This window comes from Xyrauchen texanus, chromosome 30, assembly GCF_025860055.1.
Source record: "Xyrauchen texanus isolate HMW12.3.18 chromosome 30, RBS_HiC_50CHRs, whole genome shotgun sequence".
Lineage (NCBI taxonomy): Eukaryota > Metazoa > Chordata > Actinopteri > Cypriniformes > Catostomidae > Xyrauchen > Xyrauchen texanus.
In genome coordinates, this window is record NC_068305.1 from 25384876 (window position 1) to 25405952 (window position 21077).

At 38.0% G+C, this 21077-nt stretch overlaps 1 protein-coding gene across 3 annotated transcripts in view; it reads right to left on the reverse strand.

The window, feature by feature from the left end:
- LOC127623715 (regulator of G-protein signaling 6-like) overlaps positions 1 to 18059 on the reverse strand; it is a 106425-nt gene extending 88366 nt beyond the window's left edge. For all 3 annotated transcript variants that reach the window (XR_007968084.1, XM_052098177.1, XM_052098178.1), the window contains exons 1-2: positions 17772 to 18059; positions 15659 to 15766 (exon numbers count right to left, since the gene is read on the reverse strand). Coding sequence is in view for 2 of the 3 variants with exons in the window: in XM_052098177.1 (XP_051954137.1) it covers positions 15659 to 15733 (75 nt within the window). In the remaining variant the exon portion in view is untranslated. The remainder of the gene's footprint in view (positions 1 to 15658; positions 15767 to 17771) is intronic.
- Positions 18060 to 21077: the final 3018 nt, after the last annotated feature.

Here is a 21077-nt window from a genome sequence, read left to right on the forward strand (position 1 = left end):
TTTGAAACTATGAAAAATGCATCCCGAGATCCCATTGTTATCTCTGCAAAGCGTGTCTGTGGAAGGCTGCACTGTGCTGCCTGCTTGTTGGTTTGATAAGGTATGTTGACTGTACTGCTGGAGTGCTAACTGCCCCCTACTGCCACATAATCGCAAAAACATCAAGGTGGCAAGTCAAGCTTAAATTGTTCCAATGGTACTGTAGGAACATTCCTGATGACAGAATTTAAATAAAGGTCGGGGACATAATTGTGTTTTGGCAATTTTTAATGTGTTATTTTTTATACAGTACTGGGGAAAAATATTAGGCACTTGTGAAAAATGTTGCATAGTGAGGATGTCTTCAAAAATAATGCCATAAATAGTTTTCATTTATCAATTAACATCATACAAAATCCAGTAAACATAAAAACGCTAAATCAATATTTGGTGTGGCCACCTTTGCCTTTAAAACAGTCCCAGTTCTCCTAGTTACACCTGAACACAGTTTTTCTTGGTTGTTGGGAGATGGGATGTACCAAGCTTCTTGAATGTGACATCAATTTAGGCTGTCTCAATTACTTCTGTCTCTTTATGTAATCCCAGACTGACTCGATGTTCAGTGGGGGCTCTGTGGGTGCAATGCCATCTCTTTCAGAGCGCCCTGTACTTCTATTGTAATCTTTTATATTTGCAAAGTAATGTTTGGGAGTCTATAATGTATTTTTCCTATTGACACACTAATGCTGAAGATATAAATACTGACGCAATAAATCGACAGCCCAATTCAAAATGAAAACCTATTAAATACTAATTCTACACAGATAATGTAGAAGATTTAAAATTCAGCTGAGACTAGCTGTTTGGTGATATTCACAAAATGCAACTTTAAAGGGTTAATGTCATGAGGAATAAAAGTTTCCTTGATATTTTGACATATAAGTGGTCATTCTACTATTAAAAAAAATACTGGACATTTCAGAACTGAAAACTTAATCCCCAATGCAATAAAATAATTTAATAAAACCAGGCTGCAAAAACACCCCGTTCTGTACTTCCACAACTTCCCTACATCACTAGGGGGCCCATTAATTCATGACCGGCTCTACAGCAAAAAAATCAACACCTAATTTACTTAGGAGAGAGAGAGAGCAGGATAGCCCAAGGAGATCTATTTAAATAATTTTTGTATATAAACAACCTCAACAAAGCCGTCTTTGTTGTAATTTATCTCGCGCCACTTTTAAAAGACATGGTGTCAAGTTACAACTCTGAAAAGAATACGCCATTCTCTTTCATTCAGCTGCTCTGCCTCTTGCTGTTTTGATTTAAAAAAAAAAACTGGTTCTTGTGCCCATCAGTGCTATTTTTAATTGTTGATGTATGTAAACATGTACTAGATGGACGCCTTTGACCGTGTTGATGCGTTTCCGGAGATGTGTGCCTCAGTGTAGGTGAGACTGTTTGTGTGTCAGTCTTCATGCTTTGGACTATGCATGTTTGTCATGTGGATGTGTCTTCAGTGTTTTTTCTACATGGATGGCATGTTTTTCGGCTCATATCAGCGTTGATTGCTTGTGAACCAGTCATAATACGATTCAAGCTTTGCAAAGGAACTGTTATTGAAGGATGTGCCAGTAAAAAAAAAACACAATTGGACTGATCGCAAAACCGTGAGTAAACAGTTTCATTCATGAATATTTTCAAATGTCAGGACTGATTGAGTTTATGTACCTATGTGCTTGAGCAGTTTAATATATTTGTATGAAATGTGTTGGATGTGTGTTGTGTGTAAACCCTGAAATTTTTTTTAGACTGTTGAAATTTAGTTTTATAACGTTTATATAATGTTGTTCATTTTATAATAAAGAAGCTTGTTAATTCTCTTCTGATTCAGTTTCAAATATGGCTGTATTAGAGGCGCTGAATTATGTTAGCCAATCATAACAGTGGGCATTTGAGTTGAAGTTTAAAGGAGGAGCTTAGGCCAAAACAGAGCATTTCAGTCAGAGAGCCAGAGACATGGTGGAAAATTATAATCTTTTACTAAAATATGGATTTGGTGCAAAAACATTACTAACATTATCAGTGGACCTCAGGGAAGATAATACACTTATAAAATAAAAAAATAAAAAATAAAGAGTATGTCATGACCCCTTTAAATATGTGTGGGCTACCATTTTAGACAATGAACAATTAAATGCATGCAGAGGCATACAAGTGTTCTTTTGATTTTATTTAAACTGTTTATTTTTTTATTTTTGTTGTTGTTTGTTTTAATATACCTCCCGGCTATGGTTGTAAAAGTACTGTAAGCATTATTAAAAAATAAAAATAAAAAAGGTGTTCTTTTAGAAGATACAGGTGTATCTTTCTATTGTTCTAAATAGCCTTCGAGGTCCAAACCTTTACACCTTATGTGTCAGGCCTGGCTCATAACTGATTCACAAGGAGTGGTCTGTGCACTCCCACAATATGAATAGTTCTTCATGTAATTTTCATGGAATGGCTGCCTTTGAAATGGCCACCCTCATTATGCTTGTGAAATAACACCTTGGAAAGTGGGGCTCTGGCTCTTTTTAACTGCAAATGATCAGATTATTTCAGCATACAATAAAGTCTGTACAGCAGTATGTTAAAGAAGTCAAAAGTGGATTGTCCAGATAAAACTGTGTACTGCGACAATATCAGCATCTGTTCTTCTAATGCTGTGTCTAAACACCAAAGCCTGTATTGTATTGGAAACCACAGGCTTTGGTGTTCAGACACAGAATTAGAAGAACAGGTGCTGATTTTCATACTAATTTTAATATTAGGCCAAAGAGGTTGTTTTCTTTTCATATGGTTCAATAATTAATCAGACTAAACTACGGTATACATTTTCTTACTTAATGAATCAAAAAGTAATGTTATCAGTTATGCAGCTCGTCTGTGCCAGTATAAATTGTTTTGATACAGTGCATTCAGAAAGTATTCAGACCCCTTAATTGTTTTCACATATTGTTATACAGCAGCCTTATGCTAAAATGCTTTAAATTATTTTATTTTTGCATCAATCTACACTCCATACCCTACAATGGCAGAGCAAAAACTGATTTTTGATAACTTTACAAATGTATTAAAAATAAACATCACATTGACAAGTTTTAGACCCTTTGCTATTACACTTGAAATTTAGCTCAGGTGCATCCTATTTCTCTGGATCATCTTTGAGATATTTCTACACTTTGATTGGAGTCACCTGTGGCAAATTCAATTGACTGGACATGATTTGGAAAGGCACACACCTGTCTATATATGGTCTTACAGCTGAAAATTCATATCAAAGCAAAAACCAAGCCATGAGGTCAAAGGAAATGCCTGCAGTGCTCAGAGACAGGATAGTGTCGATGCACAGACCTGGCGAAGGCTACAAAAATGTAGGCTGCATTGAAGGTTCCCAAGAGCACAGTGAACTCCACAATTCTTAAATGGAAGTTTGGAAAAACCAGGGGTATAAAGTAATTGAGTAAAAATTCTTAAGTGTTCTACTTAAGCATTTTTGGGGGTATTTGTACTTGAGTGAAATTTATATGGAATACTTGTACTTTTACTTAATTACATTTCCAAAGAAAACATTTTTACTTTTTTACACCTTACAATTTTATTTAAACTTGGAAAGTACTCATTACATTTTTGCAGTTAACTTTCATCTTACTGGACTGCAGCTGCCTTTTCACTGCATCTGACAAATGACCGATTGACAAATGGCAGTGTCGCATGGCGGCTGTGTGGAGTTCTGACCATCTGCAGAGGCAGAATTTCGGATCTGATTTGAGCTTCTGATACATTAAAATTTTTTGAATTTCAATGTGTACATGTTATTTATTTCTACAATTGCCTTCATATTTAAATAATTTCTATGAATTTTTACTTCCTATTTGCTGAATTGTTGTTGTTAGGCAACTATTAATTATAATAACTATAAACCAGCAATGATAATACAAATAATGGAATCTGAGTCAATATTAAATATTAATTTAATTTAATCAGCTCAACAGCAACGTTTGGTAGCAAACCTCAGAAAGCAATTCACAAAACCAACAACTTTACTTAGTTTGTAACCTTTATTTAACCAGGATTAAAAACTAATTGAGATAAAAAATCTTGTCAATGTGATAGTTCAGTTTTTTCTTTTTAATAAATTTGAAAATGTGTTAAAAATCTGTTTTTTGCTTTGTCATTATGGGGGTATGGAGTGTAGATTGATGTGACATTTTTTTTAAAGTATTTTAGCATAAGGCTGCAACATAACAAAATGTGAAAAAAATGAAGGGGTCTGAATACTTCCAGAATGCACTGTATATTGTTAAACAGAGATTACGATTTGTGCTCCACCACCCAAATGTGGGTCCATACAATGCAAGTCAACAGGGTCCAACACTTTGCAGCACAAAAAGCACATAAAGGCAGCATCACATTTTTGGACACTGATGACTTGTATTGTAAGGACCTACAGATCTAAGATATTCTTCAAAAAATTTTTGTAATGTTTGTGATTACATGAGGTTGAGTAAATGATGAGAGAATTTTCCCTTTGGGCTGAACTACCTTTAAGAATAAACCACCAAACACACTAGATTTTTGCCCATTACCTCGATTTTACTCTGCATGTGAACATCTTTACCAGTGTTCTTACTGCCTTATATAATGTGCACATGCCTGTTTACGTTTTTACGTCAAAAGCAGATAACCACCCGATTATTTCAAATCTGCATGTGAACTGGTTTTTCTTGCATTGTCAGATTTTTTGGTTTAGGTAAGTTGCTTTTCGGTAATAAGCAGCTAAAACAAAGAACGACAAAGGTTTTCTGTCATATTCTAGGCTAAATTGCTTAAGTGTACAAAAAAACACAACTTAGAAATCTTCCCATTAAATGCTAAAAAAAAAAAACACTTGCCTAAATACCAAGTCCAACAGAGCTTGAACAAAATAATTAACCAAGCAGGGACAAACCTACTTGCATGCAAAACACAATACCATGCAATAACAGGGCACCAACCCTTTATTGTCCGCTTGTGTGAAATGGTAATGAGGAACACATCAAGCTACTGTACTGCTGTTTTCTATTAAGTGTTCCTTTTGCATCCATCTGTCTACAGTAAAAGAATGCATAGTTCACAGTCAAAATTCTTCTCAGAATCTCTCTACACCACTCATTGTATCATCACCCTTCATTTCCAATATATGGAGTTAGACATTTTTTACTTTGGTTGTTTCTCTTTCAGGGGCTCTGAGCCAAAAATGGCTACTGTAGCGGAGACTGTAGATGACAGTAATTAATTAAAGCTGAATGTGGTATGATAATAGGCTGACTGATATAATTAGGTTCAAGAGACTCCCAAAGTATATTTCTGCCCACCTTGTTCATCTTTTATACCTGTAATTAAAAAAGACTATGAGTATGATTTGCCATGTTGCCTCTTGAATAGATCGGAAATGTTTATCATGCTTTTTGTCACAATCTATCTCATGGTAGAGGCAAATGAGCAATAAAAATCTGATATGGTGACTGTCTAATAGGGTTACTCCTATACAAGAATTCTGGCTTTGGTACGATACCAGACCTGGTACCTCAGCATCCATACTAAATTGTAACTTAAGCAACAAATAAAAACCTCAGATTTTTGATGAAATTACACAGAAAATGACGATTAAAAGAACTGCATAAAGTCTTACAGATTCTGTGTTTTCCATTAAAATTTTCCATGTTAAATGTTTTCATTAAATCTTATGATTAATACAAGCAGCTTTAATCGAATGAAAATATAATAATTAATTTTTAACAAAAAAATTCACATTTTATTTTTGGTCAAATAAAATGCTGTACAACAGAGCTTTAGTGTATTAATGAAAATATTAATGGAAAAAAAACCTGATTACCTCAGGCACAAGGCTGCTATGGCTGAATCACAACATGCTGATATTCAGTTTTGTGATATTGCTTACAGATGATTCATGAATAATCATAATACAATCACTTAATATTATACTACTGTTATTATAAGTATTATTACTACTTTTTGAATATAACATTTTTATACACTAGTTATATTTTTCTGTCTTCAATTGTCTTTACGTATAAATAGAGCTTTCATTTTAATGGGAATTTTATTTTGACAGACGTTCTTCTTTATTCTTGAGGAGTTAGTTATATCAAGCTCCCCATTAATGCTGTAATACTCCTGTCCCGACTTGCAATCTAAAATCTCCGAGCTGCACCGTAGAAGGACATTTGAGTGTTCACAACCTTTTATAAACTAAACACACTGCATGAAAATCAAGCACCAGTAGTGCGTTGCGTTTGTGCGTGTACACGCATGCGCGCATGTGTGTGTGTAAGTCGTTCATTCTGTAGCACACAGCGAATGGGACTGTATATTATTTATTTAAATGACACCCTTCTGCTGTTTAATTATCACACTAGGCCATATTAAGATGCATTTATTTATTTTCAAATTATCAATGATTTCATTTTAAAACTTTCACATCTCATAAGATTTTGCTAACGGCAACATACTGTAAAATGGTACCAAAATTAGCAACAAGATGATACTGCATTCATTTTTGGGGTATTGCGATATTTCGTTAGTACCAGTACACCTCGCAACCCTACTGTCTAATGGATTTGCTAAAGGTTGCAGGTTTAATCCAAACAAGGTCTGACCCAGAAAATTGACAGTTATTAAAATCACTGCTTTATGATCATTGATCTTTTGAGCTGGGCAGGAATCTGGATAAAAGAATGTCTACTGAATGGCCAATACACAAACTCGGGTTCTGTCCAAGCAAACGAACCAAGTGTGAAAGCACCCTTGGAGTGCATCTAATTTCGAATGATTTGGCAGAAGAGCATATTTCCCTTTTAAAAGATAATGACCTCTCTATGATTTTACACACCAACTGTTTATAAGTTTGAATGTTTAGTTTTCTTCCTTGAGCAGAGAGCTGAACTCTAGTAGTGATGTTGTTTGAATATTATTATGGATGTGCCTTAATTATTCCCCCTTTTCACCCCATTAATTAATGCATTTTATATATAAAAAACTGAATGTGGACAGTTACTTTGTAAATGGCATCCTGATCTCATTTAGATGATCTCATTTAGAAAGCATCCTTGGGCTCCCTCTCTTTCACTCTCATCTCACACACACATACACCGTACATGCTACCACAGCAAAATTACCATATAAACAAAGACACTGGTTCAAGTAAATCGGTTAAGAATGTTAATGTCTATAATATCCTACATTTATTTAAATTTTGGTTGAAAACCTCCCTTGTCTCCCCCACACTTACATTCACACACACACTGAGACTTGTATCGCAATCAACAAATAGAGCCTCACCCACCACGACGTGATCAATTTTTATATGTGAAACGTTTTATGCTTCAATGTATTTCACCCTAATCTGCTTCACATAGCTATAGTGGAAAGCACCATGCTACCCCTCTCTCTCGCTTGCACACAAACACACACACACAACCTTGTTACTCCAATGCCAAATATCAGTGCACCCTCCGTTTCTAGTGCTAAAGAGATGTTTTCAAACTAGCAACAAAGGCTTGAGTTGTATCAAACATCCACTTGATCAGTACAACAGTTTCTATATTATCTGAAATATCTGTGGGGAACACCCTCACGCTCCCCCTCTCTTAAGCTCTCTCACACACGTGGACACACATAAATTACACACACAGTTACTTGCGAGCGAAAAACAAAGCCATCATGTCAGGCACAAACATTTCAGTAGGGTTGAAAGTTAAGGTATACATCAGAAATATGGCAACACTCGCTGCTGCTGAGAAGTGCTTAAACTTACATCTTGCCGATTTTGAAGTGATGTTACATCTGATGAGAGCTGCAACAAATAAAGGTAATCCCACAGGTGATCTCTCTCAGTTCTGAACTTTTCTCTTTCGATCCCTCAAAAACAAACTCACACAAACTCTCACACACAAACGCACTAAATTGTTACTCCAGTAATTGCCCCAGTAAAGCAGAGCTATCCTCCATTACTTGTTGTGAAGTGACATCTTCAAACTAGCAACGAAGGCTTTAGCTGTATCAAAGCAAGACGCTGAATCCTTGGCGGAAGAAAGCAGTTCCACTCACAAGAGCGTTTTAGGGAAAAAAGGCAAACAGAAAATGTCGAGCGATAAAACCCTGAACAATGTATTAATGTGTGGTAACTGTGGTATAAGTGGTAAAATTGACTCCGGCCCATTGAAATAGTGAAAAATAGTGAAAAGACATCACTGTGTTAAGTGAAGTATTAAAATTTGTCTCTTTGGATTGACCACAAAATCTTGCCATGCACAAACACTTGTGTTTGTCTCACCCAGATGCATTGAATGTGCAATGATGTGATGAATATTAACGTTTGTCTGCCACGAGCACGCGGATGCGTTGCAAGAGATGTGAAGAATGGGCTCTCTGAAGGCGGTGTATTTGGACACAAGCAGGTAGGAGTAATGCATTTGTGGCAGTGTGGAGGGCGGGCCCGTTCGTGATTCTACACACCCGGTCCCTTATTCAATCAAGCCTCCGAGAGGGATAAAGGCTGACTCCGGAGGATTGTGCGGGAGAGAGAGATCGTTTATGGACATGTCCGTCATGTGTGTGTTGTTGTCTTTTGTTTAAGTTTATAATTCAAATATTATTTATATTATACCAAGCCGGTTCTCGCCTCCTCCTTTCCATTGATCTACGTTACACTGGTGCCGAAATCCAGGAAGGAGGAGGGATACACCGTAGTAGAGTTCTCGCCACTACAGTCCACCCCAACAGAGCAGCCGCGGCCGTCTGCTGGGGTACGAGGAGCCCAGCCGCCTGGAAGCGGAGGATGGCTGCTGACCGCGAGGGGAGAAGGGGCTCCTAACCGACCGCCTGGAGCGGTCAGGGCCGAGGGAGATCCCTTCTATTCCCCAAGAACGCGGCGGGGCATTCCATCCGCCAGGGGCCTCCGATCCGCCCAGAGAGGCGCGGCTGTTGTCCGTTTGAGGGTGGAAGAGTGGCCGAGGAACAAACTATGGCGTATATTTCCATCTCTCTCTCTCTCACTGCCACTCGACGTTGGCCTTTTCCCTCTCGTTTCAATTTTAGTGTTTTTTTGGGGGGTACTACACTGTTACAGGAAGTGCCCCCCATTTTTATTATTTCTGTTTCCCTCCCCTTGTCCCCTCCCTAATCCAGGTGGACGGGGATGACCTGCCGGCAGATGGGGCTTCGGGCACGCCCTCCCCCAGGGAAAGAGGGGGGATGTACGTCATGCCGGGGGCTCCCCTGCCTGAGAGAACGAGGGAGGAATGTGGCAGGGCGGAGGGCGGGGCCGGATCGTGATTCTACACACCCGGTCCCTTATCAGGCTAATCAAGCCTCCGAGAGGGATAAAGGCCGACTGCGGAGGATATACCATATATACCAGCAATATACCATAATAATTGCATTCTGGAGCCTGCAAAGACGCAAATTAACGTCATCACAAGTGGTTCACTTCCACAATTTAGTACGATTGTGTTCATATCAGCAGCAAACTGTACTGGAGTTCACATGAACAGTACCACAGACCACCTTTTCAAGCGGACCAGGGTGCACCTCGGAAAACAGTGTTCACATCACCCAATCTAACCGAAATCTGACGTCATTCGATGCCGGGTGCACACCAAATGTGCTAATGTGAAAGCACTCTAACTTGAAGACCTTATGATTTGCAATGACCATAAACAGCAGGCTGTTTAAAAAACAATTTAGAACGTTGGACAGACCTCTTCGATTATTAGGAACTATACTCATGGTGTTTAATATGAGCAGCATTTGAGATAAATATAATAATATTTTATTTACATACAAAAATTTGAATATACACTTTGAATTTCCTTTGGTCATGGCTCTAACTCTATACCATTTTCCTGATTAAAGGTAAACCCATGCAGTATATGACAAAATGGTGTATATGTCAAAATATCCCTTTTTACCCAAAAGACACTTTGGGTACATTCCATTCGTTCAGAGTGTTACACAGATCAACTGTGGCTATCTGCATATCCCTGGCCCAGTTCCCCATAAACAAAATAATCAGAGGTTTCAGTGGTTTCCTATTCTGCTGCATTTGCTTTAGATGAGCACCCAGGGAAATTGCATAAGCTGTTCTTTGCTGTAAACATGAAAGTGAGACATAAAACTTAAATGTAAAAAATTGGTCAGTATCTTCTGCTGTAAAACTGCATTTGATATAAATGCCCAAGCATGACAGACTCTAACATTTGCTGGCTAATTTATACTTTCACTGCCGGTTATGTTCTGATGTAGTTAGTTCATGGCAGGCTTGACTGAGAAATCTCTTTTAAAGGAAGCTGTCTGGAATCCTTAAAGGTATAGTTCACCCAAAAATGAAATTTCTCTCATCATTTACTCAACACTTATGCCATCTTAGATGTGTATGACTTTCTTTCTTCTGTAGAATGAAGCAAATTAAGATTTTTAGAAGAATATCTCAGCTCTGTTGGCCATTACAATGCAAGCGAATGGTGAACAGAACTTTGAATCTGCAAAAATGACAGAGTCAGCATAAAAATTATTTATTTAGACTTCAGTGGGTAAATCCATGATTTTGAAGCTATATGAAAAAGTGTGTGAGAAACAGATCAACATTTAAGTCCTTAATTTACCTAAAAAACTCAACCATTGACCAGCCCTGACCAGTAAGTGGCAATATGTATGAAGAATGCTAATGGCCAAAAAACAAAAGACGAGGAATGTGGAGGTGAAATGTGGTGGTGGCTTAGTGGGCTAAAGCACTAAACTGTTAAGCAGAAGGTTGTCGGTCCGACCCCCACAGCCACCACCACTGTGTCCTTGAGCAAGGCACTTAACTCCAGATTGCTCCGGGGGGATTGTCCCTGTAATAAGGGCTCTGTAAGTCGCTTTGGATAAAAGCTTCTGCCAAATGCATAAATGTGGAGATTTATAGTAAAAAAGGACTTAAATATTTATCTGTTTCTCACCCACACAACCACTGGAGTCTTGTGGATTTCTTTCATGCTGAATTTATGTGATTATTTTCACATTAAAATTTCTGGTGACCATTTACTTACATTGTATGGACCTACAGAGTAGAGTAATTCTTCTAAAAATCTTAATTTTTGTTCTGCAGAATATAGAAAGTCAAATACATCTGTGATGGCACGAGGGCAAGTAAATAAAGAGAGAATTAAAATTTTGGGGTGAACTACCCCAAAAGACGGTTTATTGGGAGAAGAATGAATATAATTTAGAACATTTCACCAGTTAAATTTTTTATTTATTTATTATTATTATTATTATTTTTATTTACAATTTCAGGTTAGTTTTAATCTGTCAGATTTTTTTTTATATAAGAATGCACAGCATCCTTTTTTTCATTTTTTATTCTTCCCTGTCGCTATCATACCACCATTTCTTTCTTGACCACAGTGTTATCACAGTTTTGGAGTGTGCGATCAGCCACGTGGTCGGGTTATGTCAACAATCCAATGCAGGACAACAGTATGACAGATGTGGCCAATACCTGCTGTGCCTTTATATTTTAAAATTGGAAAATGTTTGTAAAACTAGAAGAGCATAAAAGAAAGGTTAAACATGCAAGAACACCATGTTCAATCATAAAATAACAGACAAACAGAGCTGGACTGAAAGAGGTGGATGCACAAAAAGAGACTGACAGTGATTAAAAGGGCATCTGAGGTCAGCACTGAGCTGGTGACACTTGAGGAGATGTGACAGGAGAAATACATGTCTCTCTGTATCCATCCCTCTCTTCCTGATTGATTCAGCTGTGCATATACCATTCCCCTGTACAGAACTCAAAAGAATATCTCTTCTCGTCCTCACTCATTAGGCCACGTCCAACCTCATTGTACTTTCTGCGTTCTTCTCAAGCCCATAGAGCTAGTTCTCTTCTCTGCCTTTAACAAGTGAAGAATGTTTTTCTTCCCTCTCCTATATAAACAGTTTTCACAGAATCAAGTTGAAAAGTGCTGAAAGCTCAGTGTGTGCATGCCAAGGAGGGAAGAATTGGAGAAAAAAAAGATATAATTCTGACTTGATGACTTTCACCTTGGCTTATGGTGGGAAAACTGCTTTCTCATTGTAATTGCTCTTTTTGTGGACATTGGCAGTGGAAAGTTTTGGCAAAGGCAAAGAAATAAATCCACATATATCTTGCTAGATAAGGCTGCGGTGGGAAATGTTATAAGAAACAATATCCAAAAGGATATTATTGGAAATACGGGTTCAAAAGTCCACTAGTGAAAATGCTTATATTTTGCATTCAGCATAATATTTTGAGTAAAAAGTTTAATTTAAAGATTAACATAAATGTCTTCAAAGACATAATCTCCTCACTGATTTATACTGTATATATCAGTGTATGTCCCCCATTTCCTTGAATGACAGCATACAATCGAGCTGGCATGAACTCCAAAAAGCCTCATGATCCATGTTATACCAGGCCAGGCATGATTAAAGAATGTTCAAAAGAGCATATTTTGTGGTTCAATGTAAACAAGGGAATCTTTTGATTTCTGGGCAAAACTTTACAATAAATTTCTATTTTTTTAACATTAGTATGCATTAGGTACCAAAAACTAACAGGTACATTTTTTTACAGCATTTATTAATATTGGTTAATGTTCTTCATTTTTCTCCCCTTTTCTCCCCAATTTGGAATACCCAATTCCCAATGCGCTCTAAGTCCTCATGGTGGCATAGTGACTCGCCTCAATCTCAAGATTTTCAATAAGATCTCAGACTTTTAAGCCTCACTGTTCTATATGTATTAACATATAATAAATCCTTAAAGGTTGCCAGAAAAGGCACAGGGAGATAACAATATTCCTCTGCCTTAACAGAAATGTTCATAAGCATGTCAGATTCTCATTTACTTCTGTACATATTTTAAATGGTCAAAGGATGTAAATGAAACAGGCAAACCTAGGGGCATTTAGTCTTATTTTACCTGCAGAACAAACAATATCTTTCATACATCTGCTTTCAAAGCCTTTTCTGTGCCAGGAATCAGTAACAGTAGTTTACATCTTAGCCTGCTGGTAGTGGCTATACGTCTATTATTTCTATGCCTTAAGAACACAGCATATGTCCACGCACCATAACAGAACACACTGGGGTTGTTGTGAGCTACAGAAAGGCTGACTGAGTTGCATATTGTGAAGAAAAATGTCTCCGCAGCCCACTGAACGCTCTCTACTGTAGTCTCCCTCTTTCTTTGTCTCTCTCTCTCACACATGGTAATGATGCTCACCCCTTGGGGCTTTACATGCTCTCCTTAATGGGTGAATTCATCAAAGTCAGTCCTGTCTCGATGCGTATCCAGGTTAATTGCGTCTGTTTACACATTCACACACACTTTACCTTTCTCTCTTATTTCTCCACCTAAAACAGAGCAAAGCTGAGAGAAGGCATGTGCAAAGACTATAGAAAACTCTATCCAGCGTCAATTTTCACAGTGGGTTACAGCATGACATGGAGAGAGAGAGAGAGAGAGAGAGAGAGAGAGAGAGAGAGAGAGAGAGAGAGAAATTGGAACTGTGGACTAATTTTTCAGGATATACTTTCATGCCATCACTCTTGACTGGATGTTCGTAGCAACAAAGAAGAATGCCACTAACTGGAACTCTTGCTCAAGCCCTGGGGACTTCTTCCATGTGCCTAGAGCATATTGTGAGCCATCTGGTGCTCATCTACAGTCCCTGTGTGGTAGTAAGTTATCAGACTAGAAAACAGCCAACTATCAATCACAACAGCAGAACCAATGAAATCATCTCATTACAGGTCAGCAGCCTCCATTCTATACAAGTTCCATACCTACCCTAAATGGATGCACTGAAAGCTGTAATAAATTGATTCATAAATTAATTGATTGAATGTGCAAATTGATTCTTATATCTTCTCTCTGTGCAAGGATATTTTGGAGGCTTTGGAAATTCCTCTGCTACATTTTGCATTGCATTCTTATTTCTATGTGTCTTCCAATTTCTCTGACCCTTTCTTACCTTTCATTTTCCTTTCAACATCTTTCAATGTTGAATATTGCAATGGTACAATGTCTCGTTGATGATCTCACCCCAAGCCTTCACCGTTTAAAACTATAATTTTTTCACTGTCAACAACACCCATATCTTAAGTGCCCCGTGGGTGATAACAGGAAGTGCTCAGATCCATTGATGGCTTTAAAGCTGTGGACACTTCCCTTTTTTTTTATCATTAGAGTCCGAACATGTTTTGTAACCATTCATGAACATATTAACTGTGCTGCAACAGATTTATAAAGCAATATGGGAAAAACAGTATAAAAATCACTATTCTTTACAGTATTTTTTTAACTGCAATATTATCAATGCTGAAGATTACAAAGTCTTGGAGTGTTGATTGTTCACAATTAATATTTATATACTGTAGATATACTCAGCAAATTCAAAGGGCGCTCTCCGAAGAGTGATTAGCACAAAAGCTGATTCTTATTGGCTTAATCAAAAGATGCACACTCCAGCACAATGACTTTACAGCAATTTGGCAATGACTTAAACTCTCACTGCAGTTTGGTTCAATATGTTTGTGCCACCTTGAGCCGATTACCTCCACTCAGATGGAGGCAAATCATTTGGTGTCAATTATGCTTCGCTTGGTTTTCAATAAAAAGCATTGATTGGTTGTGGGAGGACCCAGGCTAACGGGTCATGCAAAAAAAAAAAAAGGCAAATAAGCAAGGTTTCAACTGAACGCTCTGGTGAAATGAGAAAAAAGGATTGTTATTAAGTTCTCATGGGTCTGTGGCTTCATCGAGACATTGGGGATTGCAACCTCGTCTTGTGCTCTTACTGGAATGCCTAAGAAATTCATCACTCCTCACAGATGAGAATTCATCTTAAACGCTAAACATATCCAAATACAGCAAACTGACATGGCAAATGTGTTTCTTTTTCTTCACTTATTCTTCATTTAAGAAGTTTTCAAAATCTGTATTTATTTTATTTATACTCTATGAAACGGTTCATGGCTTTAAATGTAGGAGCAGAGGTTTCCATTTGAAGTAATGGTTGGGCTATTAAATGCACAATTCTAAATTCTTTGCATCTCTGAGGAGGACTTCACAGTTATAAATATGCTTTCAAGCATGTACTTTAACACATACAGTACATTACTAGGCAACTTTCTACAACCAATCAAAAATGTAACTTTTCAGTCAAGAATATTGAGTCACTTCTCTTTACTCCCAGTGACCATGAGGGTCAGGGAGGGAACAAAATATTCTATACACAGAGGAGCTGAAAGAAAATGTAAATATCAAGGGATAACACAGACACAAACTTATTCAAATTTAAATCAAGTACCGAGCAATATTTGAGCCTTTTCATGTGGCTGCCCTGCCAGTATTGTATGTATATTTGCAGACCCAATTCATTTTGCTTTAAAGCATAACTTGCTGACAAGAAGGAAGACTTTAAAGATTGCAACCAAACCATAAAGCAATTCAGTGAAAATTAATGTAATGTTCTAGGGTTCCCAGTCAACCAAAATGGTCTCCTATGGTTAAGTACACATACTGTAAATCATAGCTTTAAAAGCAATGCAGCACTACCTTCCTGTAAACAATCATGTTGGGAGAATCGTCATTTGGGTCGGATATGCCCACTGCCCCTTGGTCTTGAGCCATGATTGGTATCTCTGTTTCACTTTCTTTCTGTCTCTGTGGAGAAGGGAAAGAAAAAAGGAAAGCAATCAGTACAGAATAGATCCCAACGTGAGACTCAGATAATGAATTACGTCAAAAAGAGAGCAAAGAATGGGCAGTTAGCACACAGAAGGCATTGAACATCCTACAGAATACCTGTTATAGGGGAACAAATGAGAGAAAACATATGGAGCAATGTCTTCTTTTAAAACCTGGTTTGATAATTAAAGTGTTAAATAGTTTTTATTTGCCATATTGTTTGGCATATGTGTTGCTTATTTTCACAGCAACAGAATACAGATAGGATTTAAATCAGGATTGAATGTGCACAAGTGTGCATGAGATTTGACAACTACAGCAAAGGGGAAAATTGTCACAGTTAGCAATCATATGGCTTTAAATATGGTAGTCACAAGTAGTCATATGGATTACTGTTGAGCTGCATTCGCATTCCACTGCACACAACAGTTCAAGTTTTGTGAACTTCAAATTTGTATGAGGAAAAGACACATGACCAATAGAAGATAAAAACGTCATACACTGACCTATTGCCTCAATAGGATGGATTCATATTTCAAAGCTGCCTGTTTTTATTGTGGCAGGACAGTGAGTAGATGGTATATTTTAACATTTTGAATTGGCTATTATATTATTGTTATTTATGATTTATTAAAACCTGAGGTCCTCTAGTGTGAGGTGTCCAAAATAAATTAACATGCTCAAAATAAATTGTTACAGTGGTTTGAAACAAGCATAAACCAACTATGTGTAAATGTAAATAACTAGCAGTGAATGGGAGAACACCGCAAATATAATTTTAGCGTTCCCTTTTGAGAGCGCCAAGTCTTCGGGAATCTGTTTGGGCCATGTGCATCATCCCATGTTCATTCACACCTGTCTAAACTGACGGATGTTTCGCGCCCTTTTTAACGGACAGTGTGAAGAGTCCATTGTTTCTTCAATAATCGAGTGGGAAGTCATTGTTCTTGGAATATAACGAAGCTTTGGACATATTTTAATGGATTTTTGGCCTAAGTTCATCTGTATCAAAGGTTATAAACATCGTTCTCCTCGTTTATCGATTTGACCCCTCAAAACAGGTGCAAGCAGAGGAGAAAGATCAGTTTTCAGTTTCAGATAATGGAGCAGGTATATTGTTGACATTTAGGCTTCACATCTATCTCTACTGTCGACAAAAGTAGGCCTACTCACCCAAGAGCTTGCGCTTCTTAATGAACGTCAACTACAACTTTTGACTGTGTTAACTTGAACAAGAGAGAGAGAGCGAGACTGTGCATTTTGTCTTCACATCAGACTCTCTTCAGGGAGCTCTTAAGCTGTCTGCCCCCGTGTATGTTTATCAACTGAATGAGTTCACCAGAAAGACTGAAAATAGACAATTCTTCTCTCAGCCTCTAGAATCATATGTGGACTTATTTTCGGGAAACTTGAATCGGTTATGCACTTACACGACGAACACACGAGGAGCTCTCACACAACAGCTGTTAGAGGTCAATATACAAATGAATAGCGAACACATGTATAAATGCTATTAATTTGTGCGTGGGCATGCTTTCAGTGCGCCGCATTGCGCTGGAAATATGTGCAGTTATTTGAAAGAGACAAACAGCTGCTTTCGGAGCGCAATCCCCACATGAATAGAGGTCCCAATTCACTCAGAACTCCAAAGCAGAGCGATGCCGAATATAGAGGCAGAAAAACCCTGTCACTGGAAAGACACGCGCCAGCTACAGTATGCGCTCGCACACACTTTCGCGCGCGCAAACACACACGCACGTACAGCGGGGAGCGTGAAAAGGAGAGCGCGAGGCGGCATAGCTCAGGGAATGACAGGATGATTCACTTCATACTCACCAGCACTTCGGGTGCCACTTCTAATCCAGCGCTGTACATTAAAATTGACCATTCTGTTTAAGCTGACATTTGTACAAATTTACAGTGACTTGCAAACACTTATACACACACACGCACATGCGACACAACTGGAGGAGTGCATTACCTTAGTAGCAAAGTGCCGCCTCGTCCACTCCTTTGAGCTCGATTTCACCTCCTTAGCAAGCAGAAGAGAGCAGGTTCATGATCTAATTGGCTTGGAAAGAGAATGTGATTGTGAATATGATGATGGTGTGGTAGGGAAGAGAAAGAAGCTGAAACTCTAATAAGGATAAGGTGTGCAGCGGCAGTGGGATAGAAGAACTGCTTCAGCCTCCTTCTCTCTCTCTCTCCGCTAACTGGATCCCAGCGTGGGTGGTCGCTGCGTGGAGTAAAGTGCTCAGGTACAGTGTGAGGATCCTGGCATGTGTGCAACTGGGTGTGAGTGTCTATCGGATGAAGGGAGGGTGGGAGTTTGGGGGTGGAGTGTCTCCCTCTGTGTAGTTTCTGGCAAGCAATTTTAAAACATGTAGCTAAAATGGGAGATGAAGAGAGAGAAAATGTTTTTGCAACAATAAATTGGCAGAGTGATGCTGCCGCAAACAATTGTGTCATGAGATTACAAACATCCAGTTGAGAGTAATCTCTAATATCCACATTTCTCTCATTATGACTTTGCTGAATTACAGCTGCATTAAAATGGGAAAATCTGTCAGGATTTAGATTTAAGCGTAAATTAAATGGAATAAATTAATTCAGTCAGATAGGACGGCTTTAAAGGATTTATTTTAGAAATAGTGAGAGAGAGAGTTGGGATACTGGGATCCTGAACAATACCCCATGTGTTAAAACTGTCTGGCTATCAGTGGCATCACATGGTTCGGAAATTGAGCAAAGAACAGAAAATGAGGAGAAATATTCATGATAAACACTAATGGACGTGTCTCGTGAAACCTGTCAAAAGAATGGCCTGTTCATATTTTACTCCCAAATCAAAAGGAAACAAATGGGAAGAAGCAGCACCTTGAGGAAGGCATTTTTGCTGATACACATGGGTTTGCAGCCTTCTTTTTTTCCATTGTTTTAGCTATTATTGAGTTGTGGTGGTTTTCAATTTAAGAATAAAATTAGGACTGTGATAAACATGTCTACAACATTACACACAGTCATACACCAAATGTGAAATTTGAAGCCGCTGTGTTTTCAAACTGTAAGCCTAAAGGACTACAAATACCACAAGCATGTGAGTGAACATGCCTGACACAATGGAAAACCGTTGTAGTCCTTATCTAGCAACTTGCTAGCAAAATACTTTTTTAAAAAACACGGCCATTCAAGTTTGGAGTATGACTGCATGTAATTTATGTTGAAGAAGTAAACGCCTAGGTATCTTCAAGTAATGTTTACCACAGACCTTTTATTACTCATTAATCCAAAACTTCCATTATAAAAAACCAATAGGGAAATGCAGAGGGTTGAAATGCTAATTCTCTTCTGGCTTTTTGTACTACAACCTGAACAGCTTTATTGTCAAGTATTTATACATTATATTAGTTCTCCCTTGGTACAGCCTTTCCTTTTTGCTGATTTAGGGAAGTCCTATCATCAACACAGTAAAAACATAACTATGTTAATTGTTTTAATTGAGCTCAGTTTCATACTGAAGAAAGATGGCTATTAAAGTATGAGGAATTGTGAGTAGCACTGCATGCAATATAATAAACGGTGAGGCTGTTGTTCAAGACCAATATTTCTAGTCAGAATATTTCTAGAGATGATCTTTGTTATCAGCTCTTGACCCAATAGCAAGTACTCTACTGTAAACAGAACAGCCAGTAGAGGGCCATTTATCAGTCTCAGAAATGGTCCTTTATCGTATACTCTAACCAGGCACTTTTTTGAGCCGTAGATGTTAACAACACAACTCTTACCCTACATTAAACTTGCCCCATGCCATGATTCAAAACATGGATACTCCAAAAAGGCATTAGCACATTCAAATGGTTGCTTCCTTGGAATCAATATCATCAGCAGCCATTAGGGAGGAGTAATTGGTCATGTCTGAATCACAAATCCATTCAGCCAAACCACTCACTCAGAGGCATGTATTCACATACACACTGTCATAATGGACGTCAGCACAAAGTGACAGTATCTGGAACCCACCCACTGTAGCGTTAGATTCATTATTCAGGCCAGTGAGATATAAGAAATGACCGTAGGTGTTTCCTTATCTCCAGTAGTCTTGAAAAATTGTGTTTTTCCCATTTCATAGAGACAATAAATTTGAACTGCAAAATGCATATCTGGTGTAAATGTGTTTTCCATTTGCTTGCATTAAACTGGAGATATTCCTTTCATGAAAGTAATGTGCCACTGTGCATTATCTAATATGTTGCAAGAGTACCATTATATATGCTGTGCATTTATGTTACTTCTTACCAAAGAGACCTGCAGGAAAGGGCACATGTTGTGTTAAAGTGGCAATTATTAGAGCAGGTAGCGAGAATACAAGTTTAAATTTGTGGCTTCAAGTGCCACAAGTAATAAAGAAGTCTTGTATAAAATTCAAATCAAGCAGTGCTGATATCGGGTGTTGTACAAAAGCAATGGATACTACAGATAAGTAGAGTGAAGTTAGTGTTAGTTATGAGAGTAGGTAAAGATAAGGAGTGTTTCATATGGCACCATCTCAGTTGTAGTATGCAAAATGGTCACACAGGAAATCGACATGTTCCTTTCAAATGTGAATGTACCTTATAATCAACCCATTCAGCAAAATTTCTAACAAGCGCCATCCCCCATCAAACATTTTAACATCATTTCAAGCTTGAACAGATTTCCCTCTTGTGCTACTGATGGAGGTTGCTCAAGTAACATGCTAAGACACAGGTTCTGGTCCTGTTGGAACCAGGAAGTACTCATGTTCATATAAACAATGGTGAGTGTGACTCAAAGGTTGCATTGCATCTTCACTACAAAATTACACTTTATCTCCACTTATGGCTAGGTTTAAGACTCTTTGGTCAAATTTGACCTGAACTAGGCACGTGTATAGTGTGAGTGACGTAAATTTTGTTATAAGCATTGTGTACGTGCACTGTACGAATGCAGCCCTCTTTTTCTAACTGTGCATCCTTTGTACATACACTGCACTTGAACCTGAAATGTTTTGCATCAATTAGTGTTGACGGCATTATATTACGGCAGAGGCTGATAGATACTATTTGCACTAAGAGCAAATAGTGACAGATACTATTTGCACCCCTAATTATAATAACATACACTATGGGGGCATAACTGCAGCATGTTTGTTGTTTATTTAGAGTCCCACAGACATTCTACTCCAACCCATAACCCTAATTAAATTAAACTAAACATGGTTACTCCATTTACACCATATTACTAAACAATATTGTAGAAACAGAATTAT